The following is a 15,835-nucleotide window of genomic DNA, read 5'->3' as shown; positions in this document are numbered from 1 at the left end:
GTCATCAGTATTGTATTCCAGTTTCATAATGGCATGTTTGCATAGGTTCTGGATAATGGACAACAGTCTCGTGCTTTCCCAGTCACCAGTGGAGTGAAGCAGGGCTGTGTGCTTGCTCCTATACCTTTTAGCATGATGTTCTTAGCTATGCTGTCAGATGCCTTTGAGGACAAAAATGGCATCAAGATCAACTACCACTGAAGATAAATCATTTAACTTGAAAAGGCTACAAGCCATGACTAAAATGCAGTGAGAGTTGGTGCATGACCTTTTGTTCACAGATGACTGTGCACTCAATGCAGTCCCAGAGGTTGAGATGCAACAAAGTATGGACTGATTCTCTGCTGCTTGTGCTAATTTTGGCCTAACACTTAACACCAAGAAAAAAAAAAAGACTCTCCTCCAGCCAGCATCACATCATCAATACCTGGAACCACTGCTTACAGCAGATGGAGAAATTTTGAATGCTGTGGATAAGTTCACTCACCTTAGCAATATACTTTCCAGGGATGTCCACATAGATAACGAGGTTGATGTGCATTGCCAGAGCTAGCTCACCATTTGGGAGGCTCCACAAGAAAGTGTGGAAGAAAAGAGTTGTTAGGCTGCCTACCAAATGGAGAAAGTCTACAAAACCATTGTACCGACCTCACTGTTATATGCTTGTGAAACCTGGACAGGCTATTAGCACCACTCCAGGACACTGAACCACTTTCATCTGCATTGTCTTGGGATGACTCAAGCTGAACTACCAAGTATTCAAACTCTACTGTAGAGAGTGCAACTCCAGTAAGCTGCCCACACTGTTCGAATGCCAAATGTACATTTGCCAAAAAGACTATTTTACAGAGGACTCACACAAGGCAAGCACTTACATAGTGGTGAGAAGAACTCTTACAAGGACACTCTCAAGGTTTCTCTGAAGAATGCTGGTATCAATTGTGAGACTTGGGAGACACTGTGCTCTATGAGCAAAGCAGAATTGTGGTAGCTCAAAAGAAACACTGAAATGCACAAATTTAGAGACATCTCCCTCTCAAACAGTCATACAGACTATTTGTGCCCAACCTGTGGTAGAGCCTTCCAAGCTCACATTGGCAAGATTAGCCACAACCAGAAACACTGTGCATTGACCCTGATATCATGATGTCAATTGTGATCCTCTTCAAGTACAAAGGACAAACAACAACTTGGAATGTAAACTCTTTGCAAATAAGGATTGTGTCACCACATTCTTTGTATTTGCATTCCCAGTGGCTGGCACATAATAGGTGTTTAAAATGTGCATCTTAAATGATTAAATAGATATATTTATGCATGTGTATGTAATGTTCAAGTTACTTGAAATAGATCACAGAATTCATAATGAGTAGCAACCAAAAGTGGTTAAAGCCTTCCTGCCCCAAAAGAAGATACTGTCTCCTAGTTAATTCAAACCACTCCTAGTGTTATAAGGAACACACAAAAAGCACATACTTTGATAACCTGAGAGACAGGGAAGTGTAAGGACAAAAGCACTGGACCTAGAGTTAGTAGAGATGTAACACTTACATCTCTTTGACCCAGGACAAGTGAGCTGATTTCTTTGAGCCTCAGTTTCCTCATTTATAAAACAAGAGAAAATAAAATCATTATCTCCCAATTATCTCTGTTGTGAAGAAAAAAATTTTATAAACCTTCAGGAACTAATTATAAATGAGTTATTTTTATTATTAATTCTATATTCAATAAGATCATTTCTTCAATGCAATGACTGTCAGCTTTATATACTTATCCTACATAATACCTTAGTATAGAAATTAGTCATTTTCAAATTCAAATACATCATCTTACTTCATCTTCATAACAATGATGTGAGGTTGGTAGGGAAGAAATCATTATATAACACCATTTTACAAATGACGACAGAGTGACTACAGGGTGACACAAATAGCAGTAAATCAGGGATGAGAGCCCATTGAGACTCAAAGGCAAAGCCTATTTCTCATGTTTTACATATGCCATAGTATTAACACATAATGCATAACATATAGGTGCTCAAATACTTGTTTAACTGATTAAGGAAAGATAACAGAAAGCTCCCAAAAGGGGAAAAAACCCAGGACCTGATGATTTACAACAAAATGTTATCAGACATTCAAAGAACAATTAATACCAATATTACATAAGCCATTTAGGGGGAAAAAATAGGAAAAGAAAGTGTTCTACAAAATTCTGTAATACAAACGTGATCTTGCTACCTTAAACATGAAAGTCAAAACAGAGAAAGAAAACTATGGACTAATATCCTTAATAAACATTAATGTGAAATTTTTAAATAATATTAGCAAGAGTATAGCAACATATCACAAAGATTATATACCATAACCAGGTTAGAATTATAACAAGAATGCAGGGTTAGCTTTCTATATTAGGAAAATTAACAACATCACAGACCATGTTAATAACAATTATATGGTTATATCAACAGATTCAGAAAAATCTTTTGAAAGATACAGCAACCCTTCCTATTAAAAAAAAAAATCAAGAAAGCATAGGAATGAATGGATCTAAATCTGATAAGTAGTATCTCCCTAAAACCAAAATACAGCATTATACGTAATGAGGATGTAATACAGGTGAAAAAAAAAAGGATGTCCATTTTCACCACTACTATTTAACAAGGTCTTATAAATGCTAGCTATAGCAATAAGACAGGAAAAAGAAACAAAGCATAGAAAAAGAAAAAAAATATTGGTTTTTGCAGATAACATGATAATTTACTTGGAGAATACTAGAGTATTAGCTAAAAAGACTGATTTAAACAATGAGCAGCAAAGTTGCAAGGCACCAAGTAAAACCACATAAATCAATCATCACTCTTGTATGTTGCCAACAAAATCTATCAGGAATACATAGAAAAACATCTGATTCAAAATAATTACAAAATGTATAAACTACTTGGGAGTCGACCTGCCAAGACCAACACAGGAACTATATGAATACAACCATAAAAATTCTATTTTAAAATAAAGATAGACCTAAATAAATTAGAGTAATGTTAATTGATCAAGACCTGACCTGTGGCAATATAACAAAAATTATGCTACCTAAATTAATTTCTTTATTAAATGCTATACCAATCTAATTAAACAAAGAACTGCATTATAGTTCAGTGAAACAGGTTAGGTACATAATATACAGAAGTAAAGTAGCATAGTACTCGATAAACCTAAAGACCTTTGCTACTGGAGTAAGGACTCACCAATGAAAACTTCTGGGGAAAATGGAAAGTAGTCTGGTAGAAAGTAATACAGATCAGCATCTCATACCACGCAATAAAATAAGCTCCAAATGGCCATATGACTTAGATATAAAGAGGGACATTGTGCAACAAATTAGAAAAGCAAGGAAGAAATTATCTTTCAGAATGATAAGGGAGATTCATGACCAGCTAAAGGATAAAGATAAAATGAACAATTTTGATTATATAAAATTAAAAAGGTTTTGCTCAAATAAAACCAATTCCCTTAAAATTAGAAAGGAAACAGGTAAGTGGAGGGGGGAAAATCTTTGCACACAAATTTATCTAATAAGTCTTTAAGATACATAAGGAAATTATTCAAATTTTAAAAAACAAGAGCCATTCCCTAATAGTTAAATGGTCAAAGGGTATAGGCAGTTTTCCAAGAAAATAAATCCAAGCTATCAACAAATAAAAAAATGCTGCAAATTACTAATAATTAGAGGAATAAAAACTAAAGCAACTCTGAGATTCCACCTCATACTCTTCAAATTTGACAGAGTTGGTTTAAAAAAAAAAAAAGGAAAATTATAAATGTTAGATGGGCTATGGGAAAATAGGTACATTAATATACTACTGATGAAGCTGTGTTGGTCCTGTCACTCTGGAAAGTAATTTGTAATTCTGTCCCAAAAAATTACTAATCTGAGCATACCTTTTGTCCCAGTAATATTCCTACTAAGTCTATACCTCAAAGAGATCAAAGGAAGAGTAAAAGGGACCTATATGTACAAAAATATTTATAACAGCTTTTTTTGTGGCAAAGAACTGGAAACTAAGGAGGGGCCCATCAACTGGGGAATAGTTGAACAAATTATGTTATATGAGTGTAATGGAATATTATTGTACTTTAAGAAATGATGGAAGAGGATGGTTTCAAAGAAGCCTAGACAGACTTTTACATAGCAATACAGAATTAAATAAGCACCAGGAGAATGATTTATACAATATACTGTAAACAAAAACAAGGTGGAAAGACATAAGTACTCTGATCAATGCAATAATCAATCACAATTCCAGAAGACTCTTGAAAAAGGTTACCCATATCCCAATAGAGGTGATGAGATTTTGACATACATTTGTTAGACATGGCCAATATAAGAATTTGTTTTGCTTAAATATGCATATTTGCTACAGGAGTTTTGTTTGGTTTCCAATGGGGTAGAAGGAAGAAAAAAAATTTATTGAAAATAAATTCATTTTTTAAAGAAAAATAGTGAAAAATAGGAGATGTCCCCCAGGGGAATTCCTGGCACAGAAATACTGGTGCGTGAACTACAATTCAAATGAAGTGAGAGATTTTGAGGCAAAAGGAAGGAGGAAGTTCATTTCAAGCACAAAGGACAGTCAGGTGATAGCGCAGAACTAGGAATTGCTACTGACCTCCCTCTCCTCCTGGATATTCTGACCTCTAGGTTTCTGTGACACTGAAGAGCGGCCAGACAGGCAGGGAGAACATCAGTAGTAGTCTTCTACTAATAGATCTTTATCCATACCCTGCACTTTGTGGATGTCCTCCAGTCTTTGTCCTAGGCCCTCTTTTTCCTCTCTCTATACGTCTCTCAGTGTGATCTTATCAGTTCCCATGAGTTCAATTACCTCTATGCAAATGACTCCCAGATCTATATATCCAGCCTGTATCTTTCAATAACTACCTATTAGATATTTCCCACTAAATATCTCACAGCCATTTCAAGCACATCTAAAACAAAACTCATCTTTCTCTATCAAATCAACCCAACTCTCATCCTCCCTATTTCTGTTGAGGGCATCATCATTCTTTCTGTTATTAAAGGTATGCAACTTCAGCATTATGCTTAACTTTTTGCTCTCCCTCAGGCCCATATGCAATCAGTTACCAAGTCTTCTTGATTCTACTTCCACATCTTTTACATCTGTCCCCCCTCTGCAACTTGCAAGGCCACTATTCCAGGCCTTCAGCAGCTATCACCAGGACTATTGTAATAGCTTTCTAATTGGTTGCTCCTCAAATCTTTCTCTTCTCCATCCTCCACATAGTTTCAAAGTGTTTTGCTTCAGGTCATGGAGCTGCCAAAATGATTTTCCTAAGGCACAAGTCTGACCAGATCATTCCCCTACTTATTTAACTCCAATGGCTCCCTATTATCCCTAGGACAGGGGTTCTTTACATTTTCTTTAATATGAACCCATTTGGCAATCTGGTGAAGTCTTTCTCTCAGAATATATGAATCCCTTCTCAGAATGTTTTAAGTATATAAAATAAAATGCAATACAAAAATCACAAAGGAAACATAGCATAAACCAATAAAATACAAAGGAAACCAATTATCCTGAAAGTTATCATAGTATTTTTAAAACAAGTTAATGGACCAGATTGAGAACTCTTGCTCCAGGATAAAATATAAACTTCTGTTTGGCTTTTAAAGCCCTTTGCAACCTGGCTTCAATCCATCTTTCTAATCTCACTGTACATTATTCCCCCTCCCACATGATTCAATCCAGTCAAACTGGCTTTGCCTCTGTTCCTCACAAATGAAATTCCCACCTTCTATCTCTATGCCTTTGCACTGGCCATGCTCCATTCCTGAATATATTTCTTCCTTGCCTTTACCCTTCAGAATCCATTTCTTCCTTCAAAAAGCAGTTCAAGCACCACATTAGCCGTGAAGCACTTTCCAAATCTCAATTGCTACTGCTTTTCCTCCCAAAATACTTCATATAACTACTTTGTATTCATTTATAATTATTCCCTACAAATTTGTGTAGGACCTTCATAAGACCACAGGATCAAAAATCTAGAGCTGAAAATGATCTAAGAGGCCATCTAGTCCAATCCCATGACTTTACATCTGTGAAAACTGAGGCCCAAGGTCTAGGCAAGTTTGAATCCAGGTCCTGTCTTTCACTGTCCCTCTCCTTCTCTCCCCTATTAAAATGTAAACTCCTTGTTTCATTCTTTGTATTTGTATCATAAGTGCATGAACATACTAAGTGCTTAATAAATGTTTGTTAATTGAATGAATCTGAATTTCCCCAGCCACTAGGAACTGGTTGCTAAGATATAAAAGATGAAAACCTTGGAAGAAAGTGACTACTCCACCTTAAAGTTTATTATTGAGATGAACTTTTTTTCTTGTTTAGGCAACTGGGGTTAAGTGACTTGCCCAGGGTCACACAGCTAGTAAGTGTCAAGTGTTTGGTCTGAGGCCAGATTTGAACTCAGGTCCTCCTGACTTCAGGGCTGATGATCTATCCACTGTGCCACCTAGGCACCCCTTAAAGTTTATTATTGAAAAGGCCAACTGAGCATACTCTAATATGGATCCTAAATCAAGGAGAAGAGATTTCAAAGGGTACAGAGATGAAGAGGAAGGATCCCATGGATTAAAACTCTATAGGAAAAGTAAGCCCAGGAGGGATGGGAAGATCTCAGAAACAAAATTCTGAGGGCATAAGGGACAACAATTCTGATGAGAAGGAAAAAGAAGAGTCATCCAAAAAGACAGATGTAGATGTACAGAGAACTCTATAACCAACTCAGATGTTTAAAAGGTATGTACAGGAGATAGAATCGGGGGCAATGAACAGGAGATGAATACAAGAGCAACACCCTGTCACATAAGAAAGTGTCAAGAAAGAGAAATTTCAGAATGTATAGACACTGGCGAGCAAAGCTATGAACAATAAATATGAATTTTTAGCTAAGAGAAAGAGGGAAAGAGGATGGGAAAAGAGAAAGAGGAAGAACAAAAAAAGGATAAATCCATAGCTCAGAGGGGAAGGAACTATGGTAAATATTAACAAGGACAATGAAAAGCTGCTCAACTCTTATCTTGTTTCTGTTTCCTTGACCAACAAGAATGATCTTCAGACTAGAACAGACAAATTAAAAAGGGTTACTACGGAGCCAAGGCCCATGATAAGTAGTAGGGAATGAGCAGTTCAAACAATCTGCCCCAGATGAATTACATCCCTGGGTACAAAGAGAATTGATAAATAAGCCACTGTCAGTGATATAGGAAAGATCATGAAGAGGTACCACAGGACAGAGAAGGGAGAATATCTTACTGATTTTCAAAATAAAAAGTGAAAAAACAGAATCTGCAAACTAGAGAACACTGAGCTCAACTTTAATCCCTGGGAAAATTCTAGCATATATTAGTGAAGGGATAGCTAATAAATATCTAGAAAAAGAAAAGTAATCACAGAAAAACAGCATTACTTCACTTCATCAAGGAGAGGTCACGCCAGACTAAACCTTGTTTCCTTTTCTGAAAGGGTTACTAGTCTGTTACATCAAGAGAATGGCATCGATATAGTTTACCATAATTCAGCAAAACATTTAAGAAAGACTTTAAGGTTCTTTTTGTGAAAGATGGAGAGATGTGAGTCAGATAATATGATTAGGTAGACTTGGAACTGGTAGAACCCATAGCATCATTAATGATTTGTTATGAGTTTAGAAAAAACAATGTGATGGAGTATCTCAGGGATCTGTTCTTGGCCTCTGTGAGTTGAGATTTTCATCAGTGGCATGAATGGCATAAATGGTGTGTTCATCAAATTTGCATAAGTCACAATGCTGGAAAGCATAGCAGAGTCTGCATTCAAAAGATTTTAACAGATTAGAATATCGTGCCAAATGTAACAAGATTAAATTTAAAGTCTCACACTGGTATGAAAAACAAAATCATCTTCACAAGTATAAGATTTTAAGATTGGGGGTGAGGCTGGTTAGACAGTGGCTATTGTGAAAAAGATCTATAGTGGTATGCAAGAACCATAGAAATCAGCAGTGTGACATGGCAGCCAGAAAAGCTAATGGGCTACATTAAAACAAGAACTAGGGAGACATACTACTCACTCTGCCTTGGGCACATCACATCTGGAGTATTCAATCCAGTTCTAGAAACACTTTAAAAAAGTTAGAAAGTCTGTAGAGGAGGGTAACCAAGACCATAAGATCATAGATGCAGAGCTGAGAGGAACCACAGAAGCCTTCAAGAGGTGGTGATCTGTCCAGAGTCACACAGGCAATCATCATCAGAGGCAGGTGCTCTGATGCTAGAGCCAAGGCTTTTTTCACAATTCTGAGAAGCCATATGAATAGTGGCTGAAAGACCTGGTAATGTTTTGTCTGAAGAGGAAGGAATTAGTGAAGACAGAGTAGCTGTCTTTAAGCACATGAAGTGCTGTCACTTGAAAGAGGGATGAGACTTGTTCCATAGAGTCCCAGAGGGACAGAAGGGTCAAATTTCATTTTAATGTGAAGGAAAATTTCATAAACAATTAAAACTGCCCCAAAGTGAAGTGGGCTGCCCTGGAAAGCAGTGGGCTCTCCCTTTTTTGAGGGAGTAAAGGCTGGATGATTGCTCATCAAATATACTGTAAGAAAACCATTTTTCAGACCTAGGCTAAACTGGATGGCCTCTGAGATAACCTTTCAAATCTGAAAATCTATGATTCTGAAGGCATACTTCAATTTTAAAGAATGATTTAAAATTTTGTCAATATTAGGGAATCAAAGTCAACTGACTGCAAGTGCCCTTTCCATTGTATTATACTTTCTCAACATATATTCAAAGGATATTTATTTTATAGGGAAAACCACATGTATTCATTTGAAAATACTACTTTAAATTACACCATTCTCTATTCCCATTTCTACCACTATATACAATCTCCAGTTCCTATTTCTCCTTCTATTCCTAATTAATTTCTTTCCTATCAAGAACAGAACTTCAAATTTCTCACAGAATTATATGAATTCCAAGTTTAAAAAAAATTATTTTTTCCAAGCCAGAAGTTCCTTTACATAGCAACAGGGCCTTCAAAATTAGGGGGGGAAACATAATCTTAAATTTATAAAAATATACATTTGCTATCTCAATACTTAATTTACAATGCCACACCAAAAAGACACATAAATTAATCTATGTTGGGCACACATAGAGAGTAACTGTAATAAAAATAGCTAGCATTTATATAGCACTTTAAAGTTTACAAAATGCTTTACATTTCTCATTTGATCCTTATAACAATCCTGGGAAGTAGGTTCTCTTAACCTCTATTTCCTCATCTGTAAAATAGGTAAACAGGTCAAGTGACTTGCCCATGGTCATACTAAGTATCTGAGGCAGTATTTGAACTCAAGTCTTCCTGACTCCAAGTTCAGCATTCTATCCAATGACCACTTCCTTAACCAACAGAAACACTCTTAAAGCTACATTTAAACTTATTTTTCTGCAAATTAAAATTATAAATCATTCTGAAGAGCTGATGATTTAGTGGAAGGTTACAGTGAAATCTCTTCTGCCAGGGATCCTTCATTCTACAAAGTAATTATATTTCCCCATAACGAAAGTTCAGATTTATTGATATCAGGTTTTCTTAAAGTGAAGGAAAGGGATTTTTTTTTAATCTTTGCAGCTCCAGCACCTAGCACAGTGCCTTGCACATAGTAGGTACTTAAGTGCTTACTGGATTGGACCTATATTTTTTAAAAGGTCCTGAACCTTCAGAAACAAGCTTTAATAGAATTTTTTTTAATTACCCGGTATAGCTTTTCTAGATAGCTTTGCATGTGCTACGTAGAAAATGCACTAACACATTGAATACAGTGAAGTTATTAACTACAGATTTCTTCCAACAGCAATAAAAGTGATTAAAAGGATACAAAATAAATATGATACCTTTTTTTCCTTTTTGCCCAAATGTTTTCTAAGGAGTTCTAATTTACTTTTTAAGAGCATATATGCACATCAAGAAATCCACTTATTCTCGAAAATACTCTGAGACAGATGACAGACCACAGATGTGGAACGAAGCCTATGTTGAGAGACATAGCCAATGTGTTGGATTGTTTTGCTTAACTCTACAGTCTGGCAAGTTAGAGCTCCATTGAGACAAGAGTGAAATCCATGTTAAGAAAAAAAGGCACTCAAACAATGAAAAGTGGAAACATCAGAAATAGAAACATTCTCATGTTTAAGACTTAGTACTTTCAAACACTAAAAGCTGACTTACCAAAAGATCCAGGAGAAAAATCTAAAGCATTTTAGAAATGATCAAGGCTTTTTGGTCCCCGATATCATGCTATTTCTTTTCTTTGCTCAGTGTCCTTCATCTTTCCCCATTCTATATAGGGGATTCAAATAAAATACTAGATTGTCACCTAGTAGTAGGTGACTACTGGTGACCATAATTTCACTCAAGTGTTCCATAAATATGATAAACTGTGAAACCAAAGTTATGGAGTCAAGCCTTCCACAATTAATCAAGTGTGGAATCTCTGAAATGGAATTAAACTACATAATAGAAAAAGAGAATATATGACTATTTTTCAAAATAATTCTGATTACCTTGAATATTTCACATGTCTCTACATTGCTTTTCCTTTGTTAGACAACCTAACAATTTCTGGGGGGAAATAATTCAAAAGCTATTTCTTAAACCGAGCTAATAATCATCTGGTTTGAATTCTGGTAAATTAAACTAAGTTAGAAAGGCGGCAATACAGATCTGGGTGTATTTTTATTTTTAATCCTTCTTTAAAATTGAATAATTCTCCAGACAATAGAGCACTTTCACCTATGATGTGGGAAAGAATAGTTACAGCGAGAAAGAAAAGACCTGTGGATTTATTCCACAAAATCTCGAGATGTTTATCATCATGCTCTAAAATCCCAGTTTGGAACAGCAGCTTCATCACCTTTTGTGACCTTGCCAATTTTTACAGCAGAAAATCATGGAAGGAAGCGTAATAGATTCAAGCCTCACTCAAGATAGATTAATAAGGTTTAAATCTATCTCCCTAGCAAAAATGCATTTTCTTCAACCAAGGTATTATAATTAGTCAAGTTTTTAGTGTGACATAGGATATCAGGCAATGTGGTACAGTGGATAGATCAGACTTTACATCAGATAGACCTGGATTCATCTCCCACCTTGGAGACACAAACTTTTTTTTAAGCAACTACTATGTTGCACTATGCAAAGCACTTCTATTACTCACCAGCTATGGGACCATTAATAAGTCACTTCGCTTCTCTAAATCTATCAAACAGAGATAATACCAGTGGGTATCTACTTCACTGAATGTGAGGTTCAAATTAGATAGTTTATATAAAGGATATAGCAAACCTTGAAGTACAATAATAAATGTCAGTTATTACACAGATAGGAAATTCTGAATATTAAACAAAAAAAATGAAAGTGATCCTAAGTACGACTTCAAGGAAGTGATCTCACCTTACATTCATAAGGAAATTCTGAATATTAAACAAAAAAAATGAAAGTGATCCTAAGTACGACTTCAAGGAAGTGATCTCACCTTACATTCATAATTTTGAGTTGACCTTGTGACTTCAAAAACATAAGAATCTCAACTTCTAGGATCACACATTTAGGGCCAGAAGAATCTTAGAAATTATCAAGTCCCACCCCTTCATTTTCTAGACGAAGAAAGGAAGCCCAGAGCATCAAAGGTATTATTACCTCTTCTAAGGCAGGGAGACCGCAAGGCTCTTCTAGGCTTCGAGGATGCTTTAGGGCACCATTTTCACCCATCCTGTTCTTGAAAATAAGCACCTCCACATCAGACTGCTGGTGAAAAGAGTGCCGAGGGCCCGAGGAAAGTCGTTTGCCATCCAGAGTTTGAGTCATGCTACCTGAAACACTGACCACTGGCCCCCCATTAGAATCTGTTTGAGAGGCCTGTGGAGTAAATACAGCACCTGGGAGATTCATATACCGGGGACTTTCCAAAGAAATAGGCTGTTGACTTAACAGAAGCTCAGGTGTGGTTTTGTGTTCATTTCCCACAGGTGGCCGTGCAAGAGTCTCATTGGTGGCCAAGTTCTCTAACTGCTTTCTTTCCACTGGCCCAGGATGAAGAACCGTGGGCTGTGAGAGTATAGTTTCCAGTCTCTGTGATTTCTCGGTAGCTGCCTGAACAGAGGATGGGTTCAGCTGTGTAACACTGGTCTGTATTATGGAAGGTTGCCCAAGCTGCTGAAATATCTGTTGAATTGGATGCTGAAGGATACTTGCTCCTCCAGGGGTCTGTGTTACCATAACAGGCACATTCACTTTATAAAGATGTCCTGACAAACAAATGAAAAGATATAATTAAACCCTAATGCTCTTTTTTAAAATTCAATTTTATTTTCATATCTGTATTTTCTATCTTTTCCTCTCCACTGAAAAAACAAAACCCATCAAAAATAGGTATTAATCAAGCAAAACAAATTTCTACATTGGCATAGTAGATAGAGTTGGCCTTAGAGTAAATACAACCTGGGTTCAAGTCCAACTTCTGTGACCCTGGTGGAAAAGTCACTTAACCTCCCTATGCCCCAGGCAACTCTCAAACTATAACATTGCAGAACAATTGCTGGTGTGCATTGGTAGAATAAGTTTCCTAGAAGGGGGAGTGGGGGAAGCTCCCATCAAAGGAATCTTCATCTCTAGACCAGAAAAAAAATGTTCTTAGCTTATGAAGCATATTTTATACTGTGATATTTGAAAGCTTACAATGCTATATCCTGCCCAATCAGTACTCGAGGCAGGTAGACACAACATTACAATGTACCTGTACAAACCTGGGTTTCAATTAACATAACTGTATAAAATAACTGGTTTTTTTCACATTTTCCATTATTCAAGATACCATGCAGATCTTAGTTCTAAGGTAATTTAAAAGGACAGGCTATACAGTCAATAAGAATTTTAAAAATTTTGGAGCATATCAAATTCTGTCTCCCCAAAAGATCATCAATACAATCACAGACTTTTAGAGGTAGAAAAGGGCAGTAGGTGATGTAGTCCAACCCCAAACTTTAGAGATGATGAAAATAAGGCCAAGAAAGGTTAAATAATTTGCCCAAGGTCACACAACAAGTTAAGTGGAATAGCCAGGACTCAAATGCAGGTCCCCGATTCCATTTCAGTGTTTCTTCTACCATACTATTTAACATTTATTAAGCATCTATGTTCATGGCACTAGGGTAAAGATTGGAGACTAAAAGACAAAAGTGACAAATAGTCCCTGCCCTCTGGGAGCTTGCATTCCACTACATTCTAGCTTATACCAGGCTGTATTCCTACTGGAATCAACAAGAATAGTAGAATTCAAAACATATGCTTCAGTAGAGCTAGTCTCATGCAATGGAAGGAATCCTGGATTTGGAGTCAAGAGACCAAGGTTCTAATCCTGGCCCTGCCACTTAAGACTTGTTTGACAATTAAGCAAAATCAGTTCACCTCTCTTGACCTGTTTCCATATCTGTTAAGTGAGAAAATTGGACTAGATAACCTCAAAGACATCTTGCAGCTTTGATAATCATAATAATCTCTTATTGAGGAAAGGAACTAATGCATACTTTTTAAGCTAATTTCTTTTTCATGTACATAGTTAGCTACAGGAAAATAATTTCACTTTGGCAATGAAGAGTTACAGCATCCATCAGCAAAAGAAACATCTATCCTTAAAATCAGGGATCTTTTGAAACACAGATGTCCATCCAAATCTGTGGAACACTGTATTATACTACAAAAAGGTATCTAGCTTTTGTTTCAAGGTGAATTTAAGATGCAATAGATGGGTAGAGTTCCTATATACCAAAATAAATAAAATCCTATAGAAGCACAACCAATCTTTAAGTCGATGGTTTAAGCCCATAATCAAAAGTGGGTTATATGGATAAGACAATGTGGCTCCCAGTTAGCACCTCACTTTCTGGAAGTCCCAAGACTGAAAGCAAAGACTTTGCTGTGCTATATAAGAATTTCACTAAAATTCTAGCAATCTTGATGTCTGAGCTGAAACACCTTGATGACTGGTCCCAGCACCAGGTAAGATGCCTTTTTTTTTTTAAATAAGCCAAACCTAGGGAAGCATATTGGTAGAACTGAAGAGGAACGTGAGGGGTCAGACTTTTCATACTGTAACCCTAACCATATTTTCTGTCTTGCTGAAAGCCTTCTCTAGAAAATCAAATTGTGTAAATGGGTGAGGATACAGCCACTTCATATGGGGAATAAAGCTAGGACACCAAGTTTTTTTTTTTAATAGTGTATAACTTTTGTTACATATTTTATAGGTGCATGTGACCTAATTATCTAACAGCTAGATGGATACAGTGCTTGACTTACGAGTCAGACACACAATAGCTGTGGGACTCTGAACCAATCACTTAATCTCTATCTGCTTCAGTTTTCTCATCTGTAAAATGGAGATTATAATGGTACCTACATCACAGGGTTGTTGTAAGGAACAAATAACATAGCTTATGTAAAGCACTTTACAAACCTTAAAGCACTAACACTAGTTGCTATTATCATACATAATTGATTAGCTAAACCCACTGTTTGGAACAAAAAAATCCTTAAAGTTTGCTCTCACCAGATGCTGTTTGCAGAGTCACTCCTGCTGGTACATGAATGGGATAACCAATACCAGAAGGAAGGCTATAATTTGCACTGGAATTTGAGGTGACCTAGATGTGAAAATTTCATCACATGAAGTTAAGTAAAAGTACAACATTTTTTTTCTTCCCCACCTTTGTCCCTCTCCCCCGATAAAAGTTCAGATACCATGGACATGGAACTTCATTAGGAATGAGTCCTCCGAATGAAGCTGCTTTCAAATAAGAGACCATAAAGCTAACCTAGGTACAGATCTCGCCACTTTGATCTACTCATGTTACTGGTATGCTGGCAAAGTCAAAAATACCAAGGCTTATTTTTAAAACTCTGCCTTTTTTTTTTTGCTAATTCTTACAGCAAATTCTAGGATCACCAAGGGTTATGCAAGTTCCACGGGTCGTCTTTGGGTTAATCTCTAGCACTAACGTTGATAATAAGGCATTGTCTATAATTTTGTTCTAGGATTAATAATTTTTTAAACAATTTAAACAAATAAAGAGATATTAATTTGTTTTTCATCAACAATAGCACCACTCTTCCCATCAACACTGGCAAGTTTCAGTTTTTGGTTTGTTTGGCCTTTTTATCTGCTTTTAATGGTGACAATCCATTTCTATGAAAATCTTGTTCATTTTGGTAACGAGGGGGATCCTGGGCCTTCAAGCTCTAGCAAAATACAAGCTCTAGCAGATTCCATCAAACCAGAAAGACTTCAAGGACAGGCACAAGAATGACTTGTACATCTCTTACCCAAAATCCTAGTTAGCTCCCTGTGGAGAGGTTCAGCAGAAAGTTTGCCATTATGACGTGAATTTTTTTGACCTCCACTCATAGGATTAACTACTGTGGCACTGATGGACATTCATTTGCATTGGTAAAGAAATACTCACATGTGAAAAATATTATATCTTTGTAGTACTGAAATAAGTGGGAATTAAGTGGCTACTCTATAGAGCTTTTGCCCTTCAAAAGGTAGCCAGCCCACAAATCAAGAGTATGAAAACACAAATTTGCGTCAAGCAAGGTAGACCTATAAAAATAAGCCTGAGAAGAACCAAGTTCTAGTATCTCCAACTTCATGATAAACCATTCGATTTTCTTCATGGATTGTAATTTTGTTATCATCTGTTCCAAATTCTTATT

General features: G+C 36.4%; 1 protein-coding gene across 2 annotated transcripts in view; it reads right to left on the bottom strand.

Moving 5' to 3' along the window:
- GTF2A1L (general transcription factor IIA subunit 1 like) overlaps positions 1-15,835 on the bottom strand; it is a 53,641-nt gene that overhangs the window by 23,215 nt on the left and 14,591 nt on the right. For both annotated transcript variants that reach the window (XM_021001254.2, XM_078149504.1), the window contains exons 5-6: positions 14,670-14,763; positions 11,762-12,369 (exon numbers count right to left, since the gene is read on the bottom strand). In XM_021001254.2, the coding sequence (XP_020856913.1) occupies positions 11,762-12,369; positions 14,670-14,763 (702 nt within the window). The remainder of the gene's footprint in view (positions 1-11,761; positions 12,370-14,669; positions 14,764-15,835) is intronic.

Source organism: Phascolarctos cinereus, unplaced genomic scaffold (assembly GCF_003287225.1).
Source record: "Phascolarctos cinereus isolate Bilbo 61053 unplaced genomic scaffold, phaCin_HiC Scaffold_2;HRSCAF=192, whole genome shotgun sequence".
Classification (NCBI taxonomy): domain Eukaryota; kingdom Metazoa; phylum Chordata; class Mammalia; order Diprotodontia; family Phascolarctidae; genus Phascolarctos; species Phascolarctos cinereus.
The sequence above is the reverse complement of the archived record's forward strand: the minus strand, read 5'-3'. Positions and strand labels throughout refer to the sequence as shown.